Genomic DNA, 14,962 nt, shown 5'->3' with positions numbered 1-14,962 from the left:
GTGAGAGAGGGAAGAGGGAGAATGATTCACACACGAATGAGTTTGACCATGAACGTAGCGGGAGGTTAGAAAGCGCAGGCCTTCACAATTGTCTCTCGCTCCCTCTTTCTCTCTCACTCTCTCTCTACCTCTCCCTCCCTCTCTCTCTCTCTCTCCCTCTCTCTCTCTACCTCTCCTTCCCTCGCTCTCTCTCTCACTCTTTCTCTCTACCTCTCCCTCCCTCTCTCTCTCTCTCTCTCCCTCTCTCTCTCTAGCTCTCCCTCCCTCGCTCTCTCTCTCTCCCTCTCTCTCTCTCTCCCTCTCTCTCCCTCTCTCTCTCTCCCTCCCTCTCTCTCTCTCTCTCTCTCACACTGCCCTGTCATGGGCTGTAATTAAACCCCCCCCTGTAGCTGAGACTGAAAGCTGTGAAGCTGCCCCCCTGGTCTCCCTGGCGCTCTGCATTGCACAGACGGATTGGGCTAAAAGCCCCCCTGTGTTGGGGGGCAGGGAGGGCCCATCCCAGAAGCTGCATAAACCTCCTGCTGTAAAGCACGTGACCATGTGTGTGCCCGCTCATGAACTGTACCTGATCACACACGGGATGTTCGTGATCCACACATCCCTTCACACTGACTGCCCAATAAAGCAGTTCTCCATCATCAGGCACATCAGGCTCCATCCAATAACCACCCTTACCCCCGCCTCCCGGCCAATCCCTCCGCAGTGGTGGGCTTTGAAGAGTGGGTGTTTTGGAATGTTTTTTCTGTTTGTTTTTTTTCATCCAGAGCCAGTGTTCTAGAACTCCATTGCTTTTAATCGCCAGTAGTGATCGCATTAGAGTGTTCTGCTAAGAAAATTCTAATCACATATGTGTGATGTCATATGGCGGCCTGTAGCGTAGTGGTTAAGGTAAATGACTGGGAGACGCGAGGTTGGTGGTTCGATTCCCGGTGTAGCCATAATAAGGGCCCTTGAACAAGGCCCTTAACCCTGCATTGCTCCAGGGGAGGACTGTCTCCTGCTTAGTCTAATCAACTGTATGTCGCTCTGGATAAGAGCGTCTGCCAAATGCCATTAATGTAATATGTGTGTGTTTAAAGAGTTTAAACAGATTCTCTCTCTCGGTCCTCCGCCTCATTTCCTGTCATTCCTTCTGTGTTTTACCTCTTCTCTTTTCACTCCTTCTTCCCTCCATCTTCTGTTCATCTTCATCCGCGCCCTGCTCACCTGACCCCCCCCCAGCCCCCTCACCCCCCCCAGCCCCCCCCCCCAAGCCCCACCGGAGTGGCCGATTGGTCGGTGTTATTAAAAATTGATTGGCAGAGGCCATTTCACGAGCTCATGTATTATTGAGCTGCGGTCGGCGGGGGGGGGGGGGGGGCGGTGCGATTGATGGCAGAGAAATGAAACGATTGAGGCGGTGAGAGAGGAGTTCTCCGGGGCGAGAGAACGGGCCGGGGCAGACAGGCCTCGCTTTACCAACCCCGCCGTGACCCTCCGCTAGAGACTCAGCACTGCTCCCCTCCTCCCTCCTCCCTCACTATCTATCCCTCCTCCCTCTGTCACTCTCTCCCCTCCTCCCTCCTCCCTCACTATCTATCCCTCCTCCCTCTGTCACTCTCTCCCTCCTCCCTCTCGCCCTCACTATCTATCCCTCCTCCCTCTGTCACTCTCTCCCTCCTCCGTCTCGCCCTCACTATCTATCCCTCCTCCCTCTGTCACTCTCTCCCTCCTCCCTCCTCCCTCTGTCACTCTCTCCCTCCTCCCTCCTCCCTCACTATCTATCCCTCCTCCCTCTGTCACTCTGTCACTCTCTCCCTCCTCCCTCCTCCCTCACTATCTATCCCTCCTCCCTCTGTCACTCTCTCCCTCCTCCCTCCTCCCTCACTATCTATCCCTCCTCCCTCTGTCACTCTCTCCCTCCTCCCTCCTCCCTCTCTCCACTTTCCCTCTCCTTCCCTCTCTCCACTTTCCCTCTCCTTCCCTCTCACCCTCATTCTCTCCCTCTCTCTCCCTCTCTCTCGCTCACCCTCATTCTCTCCCTCTCTCTCCCTCTCCAACCCTCTCTCTCCCTCTCTCTCTCACCCTCATTCTCTCCCTCTCTCTCTCCCTCTCCAACCCTCTCGCTCCCTCTCTCTCTCTCACCCTCATTCTCTCCCTCTCCCTTTCTCACCATCCGGCGACTCTAAGCCCTTTACAGTGATGATGGGGAAACTGGCATCACCCTCCACCACTGTGTAGCGCCCACCTGGGTGATGCACGGCAGCCATTTTGTGCCAGAACACTCAGCACACATCAGGTGGAGGTGAAGCGGGAGACCATTTTTAGCCAATCAAACTGGGGGATGATTAGGTGGCAGGTTGAAAGGGCCAGGTTGGGAATTTGTCCAGGACACCTCTTTGCGGAGAGTGTAATGGGATCTTTAGTTCAGTGCAGTGCAATTATTGAACAGAGAATCTAGAATGCTGTTAGTTAGGGCATCTTCAGGGGTCCCTGGCATTCTGTGAGTTAAAGACCACAGTGAGTTAGGACAACCTCACCAACCTGTATCTCACTGTCACAAATCCATAATCACTCACAGAATACAGTCATTGTTTCCCAATAGATCAATTAATCAATCTTTATTTCCATAGAGCACCATTTACAAGCAGTTTGTCACGCAATACTTCACAAAGGCCATTTTCTAGAGGGAATTAAAAAACTGAAGAAAAAAAAATGCATTCGATTCAATGTTTTAAATCCAACTCTGCCAAAAGTCTCATTTTCAGAATCAAATGAATCAATTCATGAATTCAAGTTCCTTTAAAGAAATAACTGCATAAGTATTTTTCATGTTGTAAACACTGTTTATATATTGCTTATTGTTCATTTACATTTTTATATAAATTATGGACTATTGTGCTAGTAAATCATGTTTGAGTTTCACTAATCCTCTCCCTCTCTCTCTCCTCTCTCTTCTCTCTCTCCCTCTCTTTCTGTCTCTCTCTCCTTTCCCCTCTCCCCCTCCCTCCCAATCTCTCTCTCGCTCTCTCCTCTCCCTCTCCCTCTCTCTCCCTCTCTCTCTCTGTACAGATGAACAGACCGATCCAGGTGAAACCAGCGGACAGCGAGAGCAGAGGAGGTAGTGCTCCACTCTTTACCATTTATTTTACTGCAGTGAAACTCACACACACACTCACACACATACACACACACACACACACACACACACACATACACACTCACACACACATACAGTACACTCACACACACACACACACATACACACATACACACACACACTCACACACACACACACACTCACACACACACACTCACACACACACTCGCACACACACACTCACACACACACACACACATACACACACTCACACTCACACTCACACTCACACTCACACACACACACACACACACACTCACACACACACACATACACACACACTCACACACACTCACACACACACACACATACACACACTCACACTCACACACACACACACACTCACACACACACACATACACACACACATACACACTCACACACACACACACACATACACTCGCACAAGCAGAACTGAGAACCTGAAAGACTAGAAACAGAAACAATGAGACACTTGTTGTAATTCTCCAAAATCAAAGTTTGAATCGATCAGTAGACCACTACACCAAGCCTTCATCAGATAATAACAATCGCTTCAACATTGATAAAGCGAGGATTCAGGTCATCTCAACGCACCGCGGACAGTTTATGCCATTTTTGCCACGGACACTCTCTATCCGAGCACCCACCCTCAGTGAGCCACCCAGCTGAGGGTGACCAGACTCCCAGGAGGACTGTGTATACGACGCAACGAGAACCTACAATAATGGCAAGTAGAATAAAAAACCCATTCAAATATGATACAGCTAAAATAGAGGAAAATCTATATTTTCTCAGAAAAAGTTGGACGCGTGACAGGGAGTCGAAATTCCCGGCTGTCCCGGGAAAACCTGGACGTCTGGTCACCCAATCCAGCTCCTCTCCTCAGCCTGGGTGACTGAACGTCCTCATCCTGGGTGACTGAACGTCCTCTGTACTGAGAACCGAGCGGAGAAGGAGGGAGCGAGAGAAGGAGAGATAGAGAGAAAGAGAGAGATGGTGTAGGCTGACTGTGATTGATGGGTTCACACGGTGAATGAGACGAACAAGCCGTAGGCCCGGGAAGGACATACGCCTCTCTTCCTCTCCCTCTCTCTCTCTTTCTTTCTTCTTCTCTCTCTCCTTCCCTTTCTCCCCCTCTTTCACGTTCTCTTCCATTCCTTTTCATCTTCTACAGCCAGTCAGAATCTTTTCTTCACTCAATGCAAAACAATAGGCTGCATTGCAAGAAATGCGTAGTGCTACAGTGAACGGATGTATTATGAGCAGATGCATTACATTACATTATTGGCATTTGGCAGACGCTCTTATCTAGAGCGACGTACAGTTGATTAGACTAAGCAGGAGACTATCCTCCCCTGGAGCAGTGCAGGGTTAAGGGCTTTGCTCAAGGGCCCAACGGCTGTGTGGATCTTATTGTGGCTACACCAGAGATTGAACCACCGACCTTGCGTGTCCCAGTCATTAACCTAAACCACTACAATGACGCCTGGTATGGGTTGTGATTTTGTAGGTGGGCACGGTCCCTTGTGCATTACGACACTCTGGCTTCTACAGGTCCTGTCACCTCTCTGCCTGAGATGAACTGACCACAGTAGAGCGGTTAACACAGTGTGTGGCCAGGGTTAGGACCACTTAGGGGTAGAGAGAAGTATATACAGAAGAGGCCTCTGCTCAGGAACACAGAGGGGCTATACTTAAGGGACACAGGGGGCCTCTGCTTAAGGGACACATGGGGCCTCTGCTTAAGGGACACGGGGGGCTCTACTTAAGGGACACAGGGGGCTCTGCTAGGGTACGCAGAGGGGGTTCTACTTAAGGGACACAGGGGGCTCTGCTAGGGAACACAGAGGGGGTTCTACTTAAGGGACACAAGGGGCTCTGCTAGGGAACACAGAGGGGGTTCTACTTAAGGGACACAGGGGGCCTCTGTTTTAGGGACACAGGGGGTCTCGGCTTTGGGGACACAGGGGGGCTCTCTGTTTAGGAAACACAAGAAAAACAAAAGATTTATGTTCCCGGCACCCAGCTGAAGAATTCATTTGACCTGAATTCATTCAGTAAAAACAAATTCAAACATATAAATAGAAACACTTTCAAATGTATGTTATGTAAGCTGTCCCAAATAAGAGTGTGTGCTAAGCAAATAAATAATTAGATCTTAAGAGGGTGATTACATAAGGCACTACGGCAATAATGCATTCACTGTGTATGTAAAAACAGCCTCTCTATAATGAAGAACGAAGCAATCCTACTGAGCTTCAAAAGAGCTTTGGAAATGGGGTTATATTTCACACTTAATGGTTTTGGCCCAAGAATGGACAGGGTCTGGTACACACTCATTACAATAAGGTCAGTAAATAAAACATAAGACTGAAGTCTATCGTGCCACACACACTCCCAATAATACTGTAGATGCTAAAAGACAAATCGTAATACTAATAGATGCTAGATACTAATGGATACACTCGTTTAAATTTGCATTCCGACACACCCTAAGAGATGCTCAAACATGCACATACTCGTTCTCATACACACATATACACATGCTCACTCTGTCTGAACCAGACACACACACAGATGTAAAAACACTCACAAGTATAGACACAGAAACAAAATTACAAAATCATACAGGCTCACAGAAATATAGGCTTCTAGAACACATTCTCAGACAAAAATACACACACAAACATACACACAGAAGCCGAAATAAACACTCATTTAGGCTCTCAGAAACACATAAACACACACACACATCCAGAGAGCCGGTTTCTGGCTCTCATCCATCATGAAGAGGAATGGGTCTATCAGCCCATAAACTCTCCCTGTGTCCTTTCCTTTAGCAACGTCCTCCACCGCACTCCCCTGTGCTGATCCAGGATCAGCTCACCCATTCATAATCCTAACCAAGGACCCTAACCACAGCACCTAATCACTGATCTCAGAAGACTTTGTTTCTTACCGTCAGTCGCGCCTACAACCAAGGTTGAGATATGTAGTCCTAGATCAGTAGTCCTATCATGTAGCTGGATAACCGCACTGAGTAAAACCTGGACCCCACCCAAATTCTGGAACATGGACTGAAGTAAAAAGAGCTGTTCCAAGGCCCTATATAACAAAGCAGGATTACTGAGTTAGCTGGATAACTGCACTGAGTAAGACCTGGAGCTGCTCTTTTGACTTCAGTCCATGTTCCAGATTTGCGGGATTCCGGGTTTCACATGACAGTTATCCAGCAAACTGCTTTGTGATACTTGTCCCAGTACATGGGGCACAATTTAGCTTCCTTGTAGCTATTAACCGTTTTATGGACAACAACTACAACATAAGCCACTGCTTGGGCATACTGTCTGTGAGTGCCAGCAACAGTGCCTGCTAGACATGGTCTTCCAAGGTCAATAACCTCTGTGTCAAACAACTACCATGTCACACGCATGTGGTTTCAAAGAAAACTGGGATTGTTGGGTTCATCAATAAAAGCCCAAATTACTATAGGCCGACAGAATCTCTTCTTCTTCTTCTATAATTACTATTCATAGTAGTAGTAGTTGTAGTAGTTGTATTCTAGTCCACTTGAATATTCAGTGGCAAAAACAAGACTTATGCTACCAACGTCTTCTAATTTTTCAATACTACTGCCTTTAAAATGGCTACATTAAGCTCCTAAAAATGTTGTCATGCATGCTCGCTCGCTTTCTAAAATAGCTTTTTGATTAACTACCCTGAAAATAGACTTTCCTATTTTAGCAGTATTTGCTTATGTGTGTGAATCCATTCAACAGGGGCCTCCTGTTGCTCTGGCCAGATGTGCACGCTCAAAGCGAACGCCCGCTGCTTGAACGATGGGTCCTTCAGGACGTCTTCAACTACAAATCTGCGTAATGAGTGTTTAGGGGCTGCTGGGTGGCTCATTCGGGTAAAGCCTCGCACTGTGGGGCAAGGATGAGCCCCACCGTTTGAATCTCCTCAGGGCGAATCCCAAACGCTGGGTCACTAGGGGAGTGTTCCGTTACTGGCTTTCAGAGCACCCGCTTTCCCAATGCTCCCCGTTTGTTCAGAAATTCAAAGTGATTGGGAATCCTGCTGTGCCCTCGGAATGCTTAAAGCGAGCGCTGGGCGCTCCCGCTGAAGAGACGGTTTCTCCGAGTCTAAAATGGCTGAAGAGGCTGTTGTCATTCGAGAATAAACTGATTTCTTTGCTCTCAACAACATGATGTTAAAATCACAGAGAGCTGATATCAGAGCAGATTATTATTATTATTATTATTATTATTATTTTAATTTATACTTTATTTACACTTGATAGCATCGAAGGTCGAGACATTAAAATGAAAAGAAAACCTCTTTTCGTGATGGTCGAGTAATATTCAAGATTCTCAGAGTGAATATACGAACACTCCCGTAATGAGGCATGTGGTGAGGAAACGAATATAGAGGTCCTGTTGTTATCTTCTGATAAATGAATAACTGCCATCCGCTTGACATCAAGATTACGGGCGATACGTTTGGCTGATGTAATGACACAACATACATGCGCCAGAGAGGAGAGCGTTTAATAGGCCGACGATACTATAAATTCAACGAAAATGTAATTCTCAAAAAATAGCCTAACAACTGTTATCTGAACCTATTTCATTACTTATTTTCAACGCATAATTTTTTACAAGCAAAATTCGCCATGGAAGATTCTCAGAGACTCAGAAACTGTAATCTACCTGTTTCCCCCCTGGGCTAAGCTTCATTGTGGAACTAGGCTGCTGTTGAAAACCATTACACAACAACATGCACTGGCAATGTTTTAAATTGGATTATCAATATGATAAAAGACCAGGCGCGCTGAAATGTATTTATTGAAGTACATTATTAGCCTGTGGGTAGCATATTTATCTGGGGACACTGTACACATAGGCCACCGGTGGCATCATTGTGAAGCAACATTGAACTCGAGTGTTTCGTCCATTTTAGTTGTTCAAGCAGTGGAATAGGCTATTTTCAAAGTGCCTTTCTGCCACTCTACTCTGATTTTCCACAGAAGACATCACCCACTAGCCTCTCTATTAAATTTAATACGAAATTAAAGCTCTTGCCACACTGAAAACATCTGTAACCTGGGTGATACCCGATTCTGCAGCAGTGGACATGTTGGCATTTTCCCATATTACTGGAGATTGTTACTGGAGGCTATTACTGGAGACCTGCGTGTATTTTAATTTCTGCATATTCGCTCCCTGCTGGTAAAAGAGCTTGCCTCTAGTAAGGGACTCGTAATGTAATGGAAACATTACAGGCAAGAAAATAATATAATTTGTTATACAAATACAATTGCTACATTCCTTGTTCTTCATAAGTTGACACCTGTGCTCATCTGCTTCTTCCATGGGGAGATATTGGCCAAAAGGGGCAGTTTGGGGTGTGTGTGGGGGGGGGGGGCATTTTCTTTCCATTCAGGCATTTAGCTGTCGTGTCCAGAGCGACTTACAGACCTTGTGTCACTTCATACAGCTGGGTATTCACTGAGTCAGGTTAAAGGCCTTACTCACCGGCTGTGCCCGACCGCCTGGGATTCAAAGCTGGAGTCCCCGAGCTGCAAGCCTGCGAGGCTATGCTGCACTGTGCGCAGGCAGGGCCTGGCAGGGGCCATCGGTGAGGAGGGTCAAGCTCCCAGCGGGCTCCAGCAGCTGGGTCTATGTGCAGACTGTGGAGGGTTAAGCTCACAGTAGGCCCCAGTAGGGTTTATGTGCAGGCTGCTCCAGCAGCTGGGCCTATGTGCAGACTGTGCAGGGTTAAGCTCACAGTAGGCCCCAGTAGGGTTTATGTGCAGGCTGTGGAGGGTTAATTGCTGAATGGAAGTTTTTGCTGCCGGTCATAATTGCACTGTAGACTCAGCCAATCTGACCTCAGCTCTACAGGCATGAGTCAGGAGAGAGGCTGGAGATGTAGTCATCACTCTCCCTCTCACAACTCAATTAAGTGTGTGCGTGGAGGGTGTGTGTGTGTATGTGTATGTGTATGTGTTTGTGTTTGTGTGTGCGTGTGTGTGTTTGTGTGTGTGTGTGTGTGTGTGTCTGTGTGTGTGTGTGTGTGTGTGTGTGTGAGTGTGTGTGTGTGTCTGTGTGTGTGTGTGTGTGTGTGAGTGTGTGTGTGTGTGTGTGTGTGTGAGTGTGTGTTTGGGGTGTGTGTGTGTGAGTGTGAGTGTGTGTGGAGGGGTGTGTGTGTGAGTGTATGTGTGTGCGTGAGCAGGCTTGGGCTGAGATGGGCTTGGCCTCCATTACCCTAGCGAATGGAGACAGGATATTAGCAGTCCTGCAGCCAACAGATGGTCCTCCATCTTGTGTCCCTGGGAGGAGGCGCCGTTACCTGCTAGCGCTCCTTCAGTTTTGCAATTACCCTCCAAAATACATAATTTTGTTGGATTCAAATGCTTTTCTACGTTTTACTGAGCTTGTCTGGTGTATTGTGTGTATTAAGCAAATACTAAATTGCACCAGGCAAGATCAATTGAGCACAGAAAAGTATTTGAATCCAAAACACAAGGGTATTTGACCCAGGCCTGGTCGTCACTTTAATCCCCATGGCAACCCGACATCTCAGCCACAGGGCGGGGTCAGGGGAGACGTCCCGTCTCAGAGACCAATCGCAGACGCCGCTCCCCTTAATTGAGACAGAGAGAGAGAGACGTGAACGAGGGACGAGGCGGAGAGAGAGAGAGCGATGGGAATGAGGGATGAAAAGGCGGCGGGGCCCGGGAGGCTGACAGAGAGAGACGGACGGACGCAGGGAGCAGAGGAACGGCCAAATAAAGATGGAAAGGCTCGTCAGGGGAGACGGAGAGAGCGATTGTTCGGGGATAAAGAAAGAGCGTCCTCTCTTACCTCTCGCTCGCCCGCCCGCCTGGGCAGCCTGGATTTTATTACCCGTCCAAAACGAGCGTCAGCTCCCCGTGCGACCTGGGATCACTTAGCAACCGCGAGTGTTCCAGCGCCAGGAACAGGAAACAGATCTCGCTGTGGAAGACACCATTTAGCACAGCTGCCAGATTCTCACAAGGAGACAGGCAGGAGCCAGGTGCAGGGGCTATGCTGTGAAAAGGTCAACGTCAACTTTCAACTTTAGTCTGAGAGTACGATGTTAACGCAACTCTTAATTTAACTTTCAACTTTAGTCTGAGAGTACGATGTTAACGCAACTCTTAATTCAACTTTCAACTTTAGTCTGAGAGTACGATGTTAGCGCAACTCTTAATTCAACTTTCAACTTTAGTCTGAGAGTACGATGTTAACGCAACTCTTAATTCAACTTTCAACTTTAGTCTGAGAGTACAATGTTAAAGCAACTCTTAATTCAACTTTCAACTTTAGTCTGAGAGTACAATGTTAAAACAACTCTTAATTCAACTTTCAACTTTAGTCTGAGAGTACGATGTTAACGCAACTCTTAATTCAACTTTCAACTTTAGTCTGAGAGTACGATGTTAACGCAACTCTTAATTCAACTTTCAACTTTAGTCTGAGAGTACGATGTTAACGCAACTCTTAATTCAACTTTCAACTTTAGTCTGAGAGTACGATGTTGACGCAACTCTTAATTCAACTTTCAACTTTAGTCTGAGAGTACGATGTTAACGCAACTCTTAATTCAACTTTCAACTTTAGTCTGAGAGTACGATGTTAACGCAACTCTTTCAACTTTACTGTAACAGCATCCAGTTTAAATTAAGGCAACTTTTAATTCAACTTTCAGCTTTACTCAGAATACAGTTCAATGTTAAAGCAACTTTTAATTCAACTTGCAACTCTACTGTGACAGAGTATGTGTGGTCGCTCTTGTACTAATATAAACTCTGTTTAAAACTGAAAATATCCCTGTGCAGGGAACTGATCCAAAGAGCAAAGGATATTGCTCTTGCACCTTGAACAAGTTACTTAATCTGAGAGGGTTTGTAATATGCAGTTGCAAATAAATGCACTTTTTTTTAGCATTCTTTTTATTTTAGAGTATTTCACAGGTCATTGGATCAGGATATTAAAGATATGCAGGAATGGATTATATAGTACCACACAATGTGTTATAACTTCTGCAGTATTTTCTCAGAATGTAGATAACACCATTCAATCTGGAGTCCCTGTGATCAAAACATATATTGCTTTTTGAATTCTGTTTTTTAATATTATAGAGACAATTTATACATTCAAAGATAACTCCATAATTCTGACCCCTTTACTAATAATGTACTATTCATCTCTTGGCTGTTTGCTGGAATCTTCTAGAATCCCATGATTTTCTGGTTTTTTGAAAGAGAATAGAAAGAAAATACTCCTGATGAAAAACCCTGCCATGGAAACCACGTGCCACTATGATGCTGCCAACAGCAGACACTGAGGCTCCTGAGTAATGAAAAATACACACACACACACACGCACACACTTATACTCACACACACTCTCACACACACACACTCACACACACACTCACACACACACACACACACACACACACTCACACTCATTCACACTCACTCACACACACTCCCACACACACACATACTCACACTCACTCACACACGCTCACACACACACATACTCACACTCACACACACTCACACACACACACACACACACTAATGTGAGCCTGTATACGAATGAGGCGTGATGATGCAAACCCTGTGCAACAGCTCTGTTAGATTAGTCCCGTGAAGGTCACTCCACTCAGTGAGTCAGTGTGATGTCATCCTGAGCCCCCACAGATATCTCAGTAGTGTAGATATATCCTGCTGCCCCACCTCCCCCTCCCCACACATACACACACACCAAAACACTGATCCCCCAGATGAGTACCTTACGGTCAGGTTAGGAGATGACGCACAAATCCTGGATCAGCTGCCAGGAAGGGAATGCGCTCGGAGAAACAGATTTCCTCCTCTGTCTCCCTCACACACCAAGCCTCAACATCAATCAATCAGATCTGTCAGACTTCAATCAGAGGTGTCAACTCTGTAAGTCTGTAAGTAACATTGTTGGGGTTTTTTTTGTTGTATTCCTGGAACTTCCTTGCAAAAAAAAAGAAGTTCCTGAATGTGTTGCTTGCTTAGCCCAACACAGCGGTGCGCTATTAGATGAAAGGAGTTATGATAGTGATCTGCAGGTTCCCCACAGCAACCGGCACTCCTAAACCATACGTTGCTGAGCCGAGTGGCAGAAAGGGACCCCGTAAAACCGCGCGGTGAGACGCTGTCACAGTCTGCAGCAGCAGCGTTGCATCATGGGTTAGGAAAAGTGCTTGTTGCTAACGGCTAATGGTTCCACCCTCCTCTTGGGACCGCTGCTAATGTAGCCGTGGGCAGGACACGTAGCCTGAACAGCAGCAGTAACAGATCCAGCTGTGTAACGTGAGCGTGGGATGTAATCTGTGGAAGTCTCCCTGGATGAGAACATCTGCTGAATGCTGTAATGTAATGTGAGACAAGAGGAGGCTTGCTTCGTGACAGGTGTACTCAGGATGGGAAGGGTGTTTTTTAAGCATCCAAGTAGAAGGTTGGGCTGGGGTGTCTCCTGGGGCCCGTTCCACAAAGCAGGATTACGGAGTTAGCTGGATAACATGGACGGAGTAAAAGCCAGACCCCGCCCAAACCTGGAACATGGACCCAAGCAGAAATAGCAGTTCCGGGTTTTACTCTGTGAAGTTATCCAGCTAGCTCAGTAATCGGGCTCTGAGGAACAGGGCCCTGGGTACACTGCTGGAGTTATTTTGGGTGTTGAACAGACCTTGGTGTGACTGAGCATTCCCATTCAGTGAGCATGCTCAGAACTTTTTGTGCTAATCGGCAGCATCAGTCAGGGAATGGAGAGCCTTTGTTCTCCTCCGGGGCCTCTGTGAGCCTCTTCCCTCTCTCTCTGCCCCCCCCCCTCCCCTCCTCCTCCTCTGGAGCCTCCGTGTGTCTCTTCCCTCTCTCTATGCCCCCCCCTTCCTCCTCTGGAGCCTCTGTGTGTCTCTTCTCTTTCTTTCCCTCCTCCCTCTCTCCATATAGCGCCGCCCCTCACCTCCCCCCTCCCACACACCGGCGGGGAGAGTTTCTCTCTCTCTCCGTCCTCCCTCTCTCCGTCCCCCCTCCCACACACCGTTGTGGTGAGTTTCTCTCCCTCTCTCTCTCCGTGCCCCCCTCCCACACACCGGCGTGGTGAGTTCTCTCCCGTTCGAGGCTGAAGAGGAGATTTGTCTTGTTGACTGGGCAAGGACGTCCTGTCACAGCCGTGGCCGAGGACCCGAAACGCACGCGGGGGCTCGTTAATATCCCGCCTGCCCCCATCCATCTCCGCCCCCGCCCCCCAACGCCGTGCCCGGGCCCACGTGAGGCCCATCATCCCAATTCACCCAGAATGTGCCCTGCTCTCCCGGGCAACTGGAAGGACAAATGTTTATTTAACACCTCTGTTTACTGTCAGAGCGGGAGCCAGCAGACACAGAGTGCACGTAGACCTGTACGCCAGCTGGTTAACGCAAACATTTAATCAGCCAATCGCGAGGCAGCAATTAAATGCATAAAAGCATGCAGACGTGGTCAAGAGGTTCAGTTGTTCCTCAGCTCAAATGTCAGAATGAAATGTTATCTAAGTGACTTTGACCGTGGAATATTTGTTGGTGGCAGACAGGGTGGTTTGAGTATCTCAGAAACTGCTGATCTCCTGGGATTTTGCAGAGGGCGGTGCAAAAAAAGAAAAACATCCAGTGAGCAGCAGTTCGGCGGCAGAGGAGAAGTGCCAGATTGGCTGACATTAAAGAAAATAACCATTCATTAGAGCAGTGTTATACAGAAGAGCGTCTCTGAACACACAACATGTCAAACCTTTAAGTGGGTAGGCTACAGCAGCTGAAGACCAATAAGTCTAAAAAAATAAGTCTAGTACATACCTAATAAATTGCTCACTGAGTGTGCATGTTCTCTGTTCCACCACATCGGCCATCTGGTCATTACAGGCAGGGACTATATCTCCCATGGCAAGGACTACATCTCCCATGGCAAGGACTACATCTCCCATGGCAAGGACTACAAAAAGAAGCAATCATTTCAGCGCTGCGGACAGCATCATATTCCCTTTGGCCAAATTACATCCAGTTCTAATTGAAATTCAGTTTCAATCCAAATGCAGTGAAGCTCCCAGGTTTCTGTTTCTGGAGATAGTGGCAAATGTTTTTAGCACCAGGGAGAGAGAGATTGCTTCTGTCTGCCTAGAAATTTCCAGGGCTGAAAAATTAAAGCTTTGCACCATAACAATAATGGCTAAAAGAACAATTACGAAAACAGCCAGCCTTTTTGTTCAATGAATTTTGATCTATGGATGCATTTAACTACCATTCATAAGTGCCAAGTCGAAATCGAAGAGCCACAACAAATAAGCTTTCCAAAGGCTGTAATCTCTCACATGATAAACGCTTCAGATTAGCAGCAGTATTAATAAGAATTATCTACGGGAGCTGTTAGAATGCTGAAAAATCCATACTTCCAGTAGGGGAGCGCTCCGTTTGAGTGCGTTCATAAACCTGTCACAGAAAGGCTGCCAGGCGCCCGGCCTGCTCAAACACAGGGCTGCAGCGTCGTGCCGAGCCCCAGGATCTGCTCTCACACCGTGACTAATGCTGATTGGCCGGCAGCCCCACAGGGTGGGCAGCGATTGGGTGTTGTGTTGCCCGGGGTAGCGAGTTTGGCCCTCTCTGATCCCACTGGAGCACCTTTTCTGGATTTACGAGTTCAGCAGTGAACCTGCAGTCGCCGCGCGAACAGCCCCTCACACTACGGACTGCGGAGCGACAAGAATAAAGAAAAGCTTTTTAAAATGTATTTTACTCAGC

At 47.4% G+C, this 14,962-nt stretch overlaps 1 protein-coding gene across 18 annotated transcripts in view; it reads left to right on the top strand.

The window, feature by feature from the left end:
• The window catches only part of celf4 (CUGBP, Elav-like family member 4), a 127,542-nt gene that overhangs the window by 90,872 nt on the left and 21,708 nt on the right, over positions 1–14,962 (top strand). For all 18 annotated transcript variants that reach the window (XM_061262241.1, XM_061262239.1, XM_061262238.1 and 15 more), the window contains exon 3: positions 3,052–3,100. In XM_061262241.1, coding sequence (XP_061118225.1) covers positions 3,052–3,100 — 49 coding nt within the window. The remainder of the gene's footprint in view (positions 1–3,051; positions 3,101–14,962) is intronic.

Source organism: Conger conger, chromosome 12 (genome assembly GCF_963514075.1).
Source record: "Conger conger chromosome 12, fConCon1.1, whole genome shotgun sequence".
Classification (NCBI taxonomy): Eukaryota; Metazoa; Chordata; class Actinopteri; order Anguilliformes; family Congridae; genus Conger; species Conger conger.
This window is presented reverse-complemented; position numbering and strand designations above follow the sequence as displayed.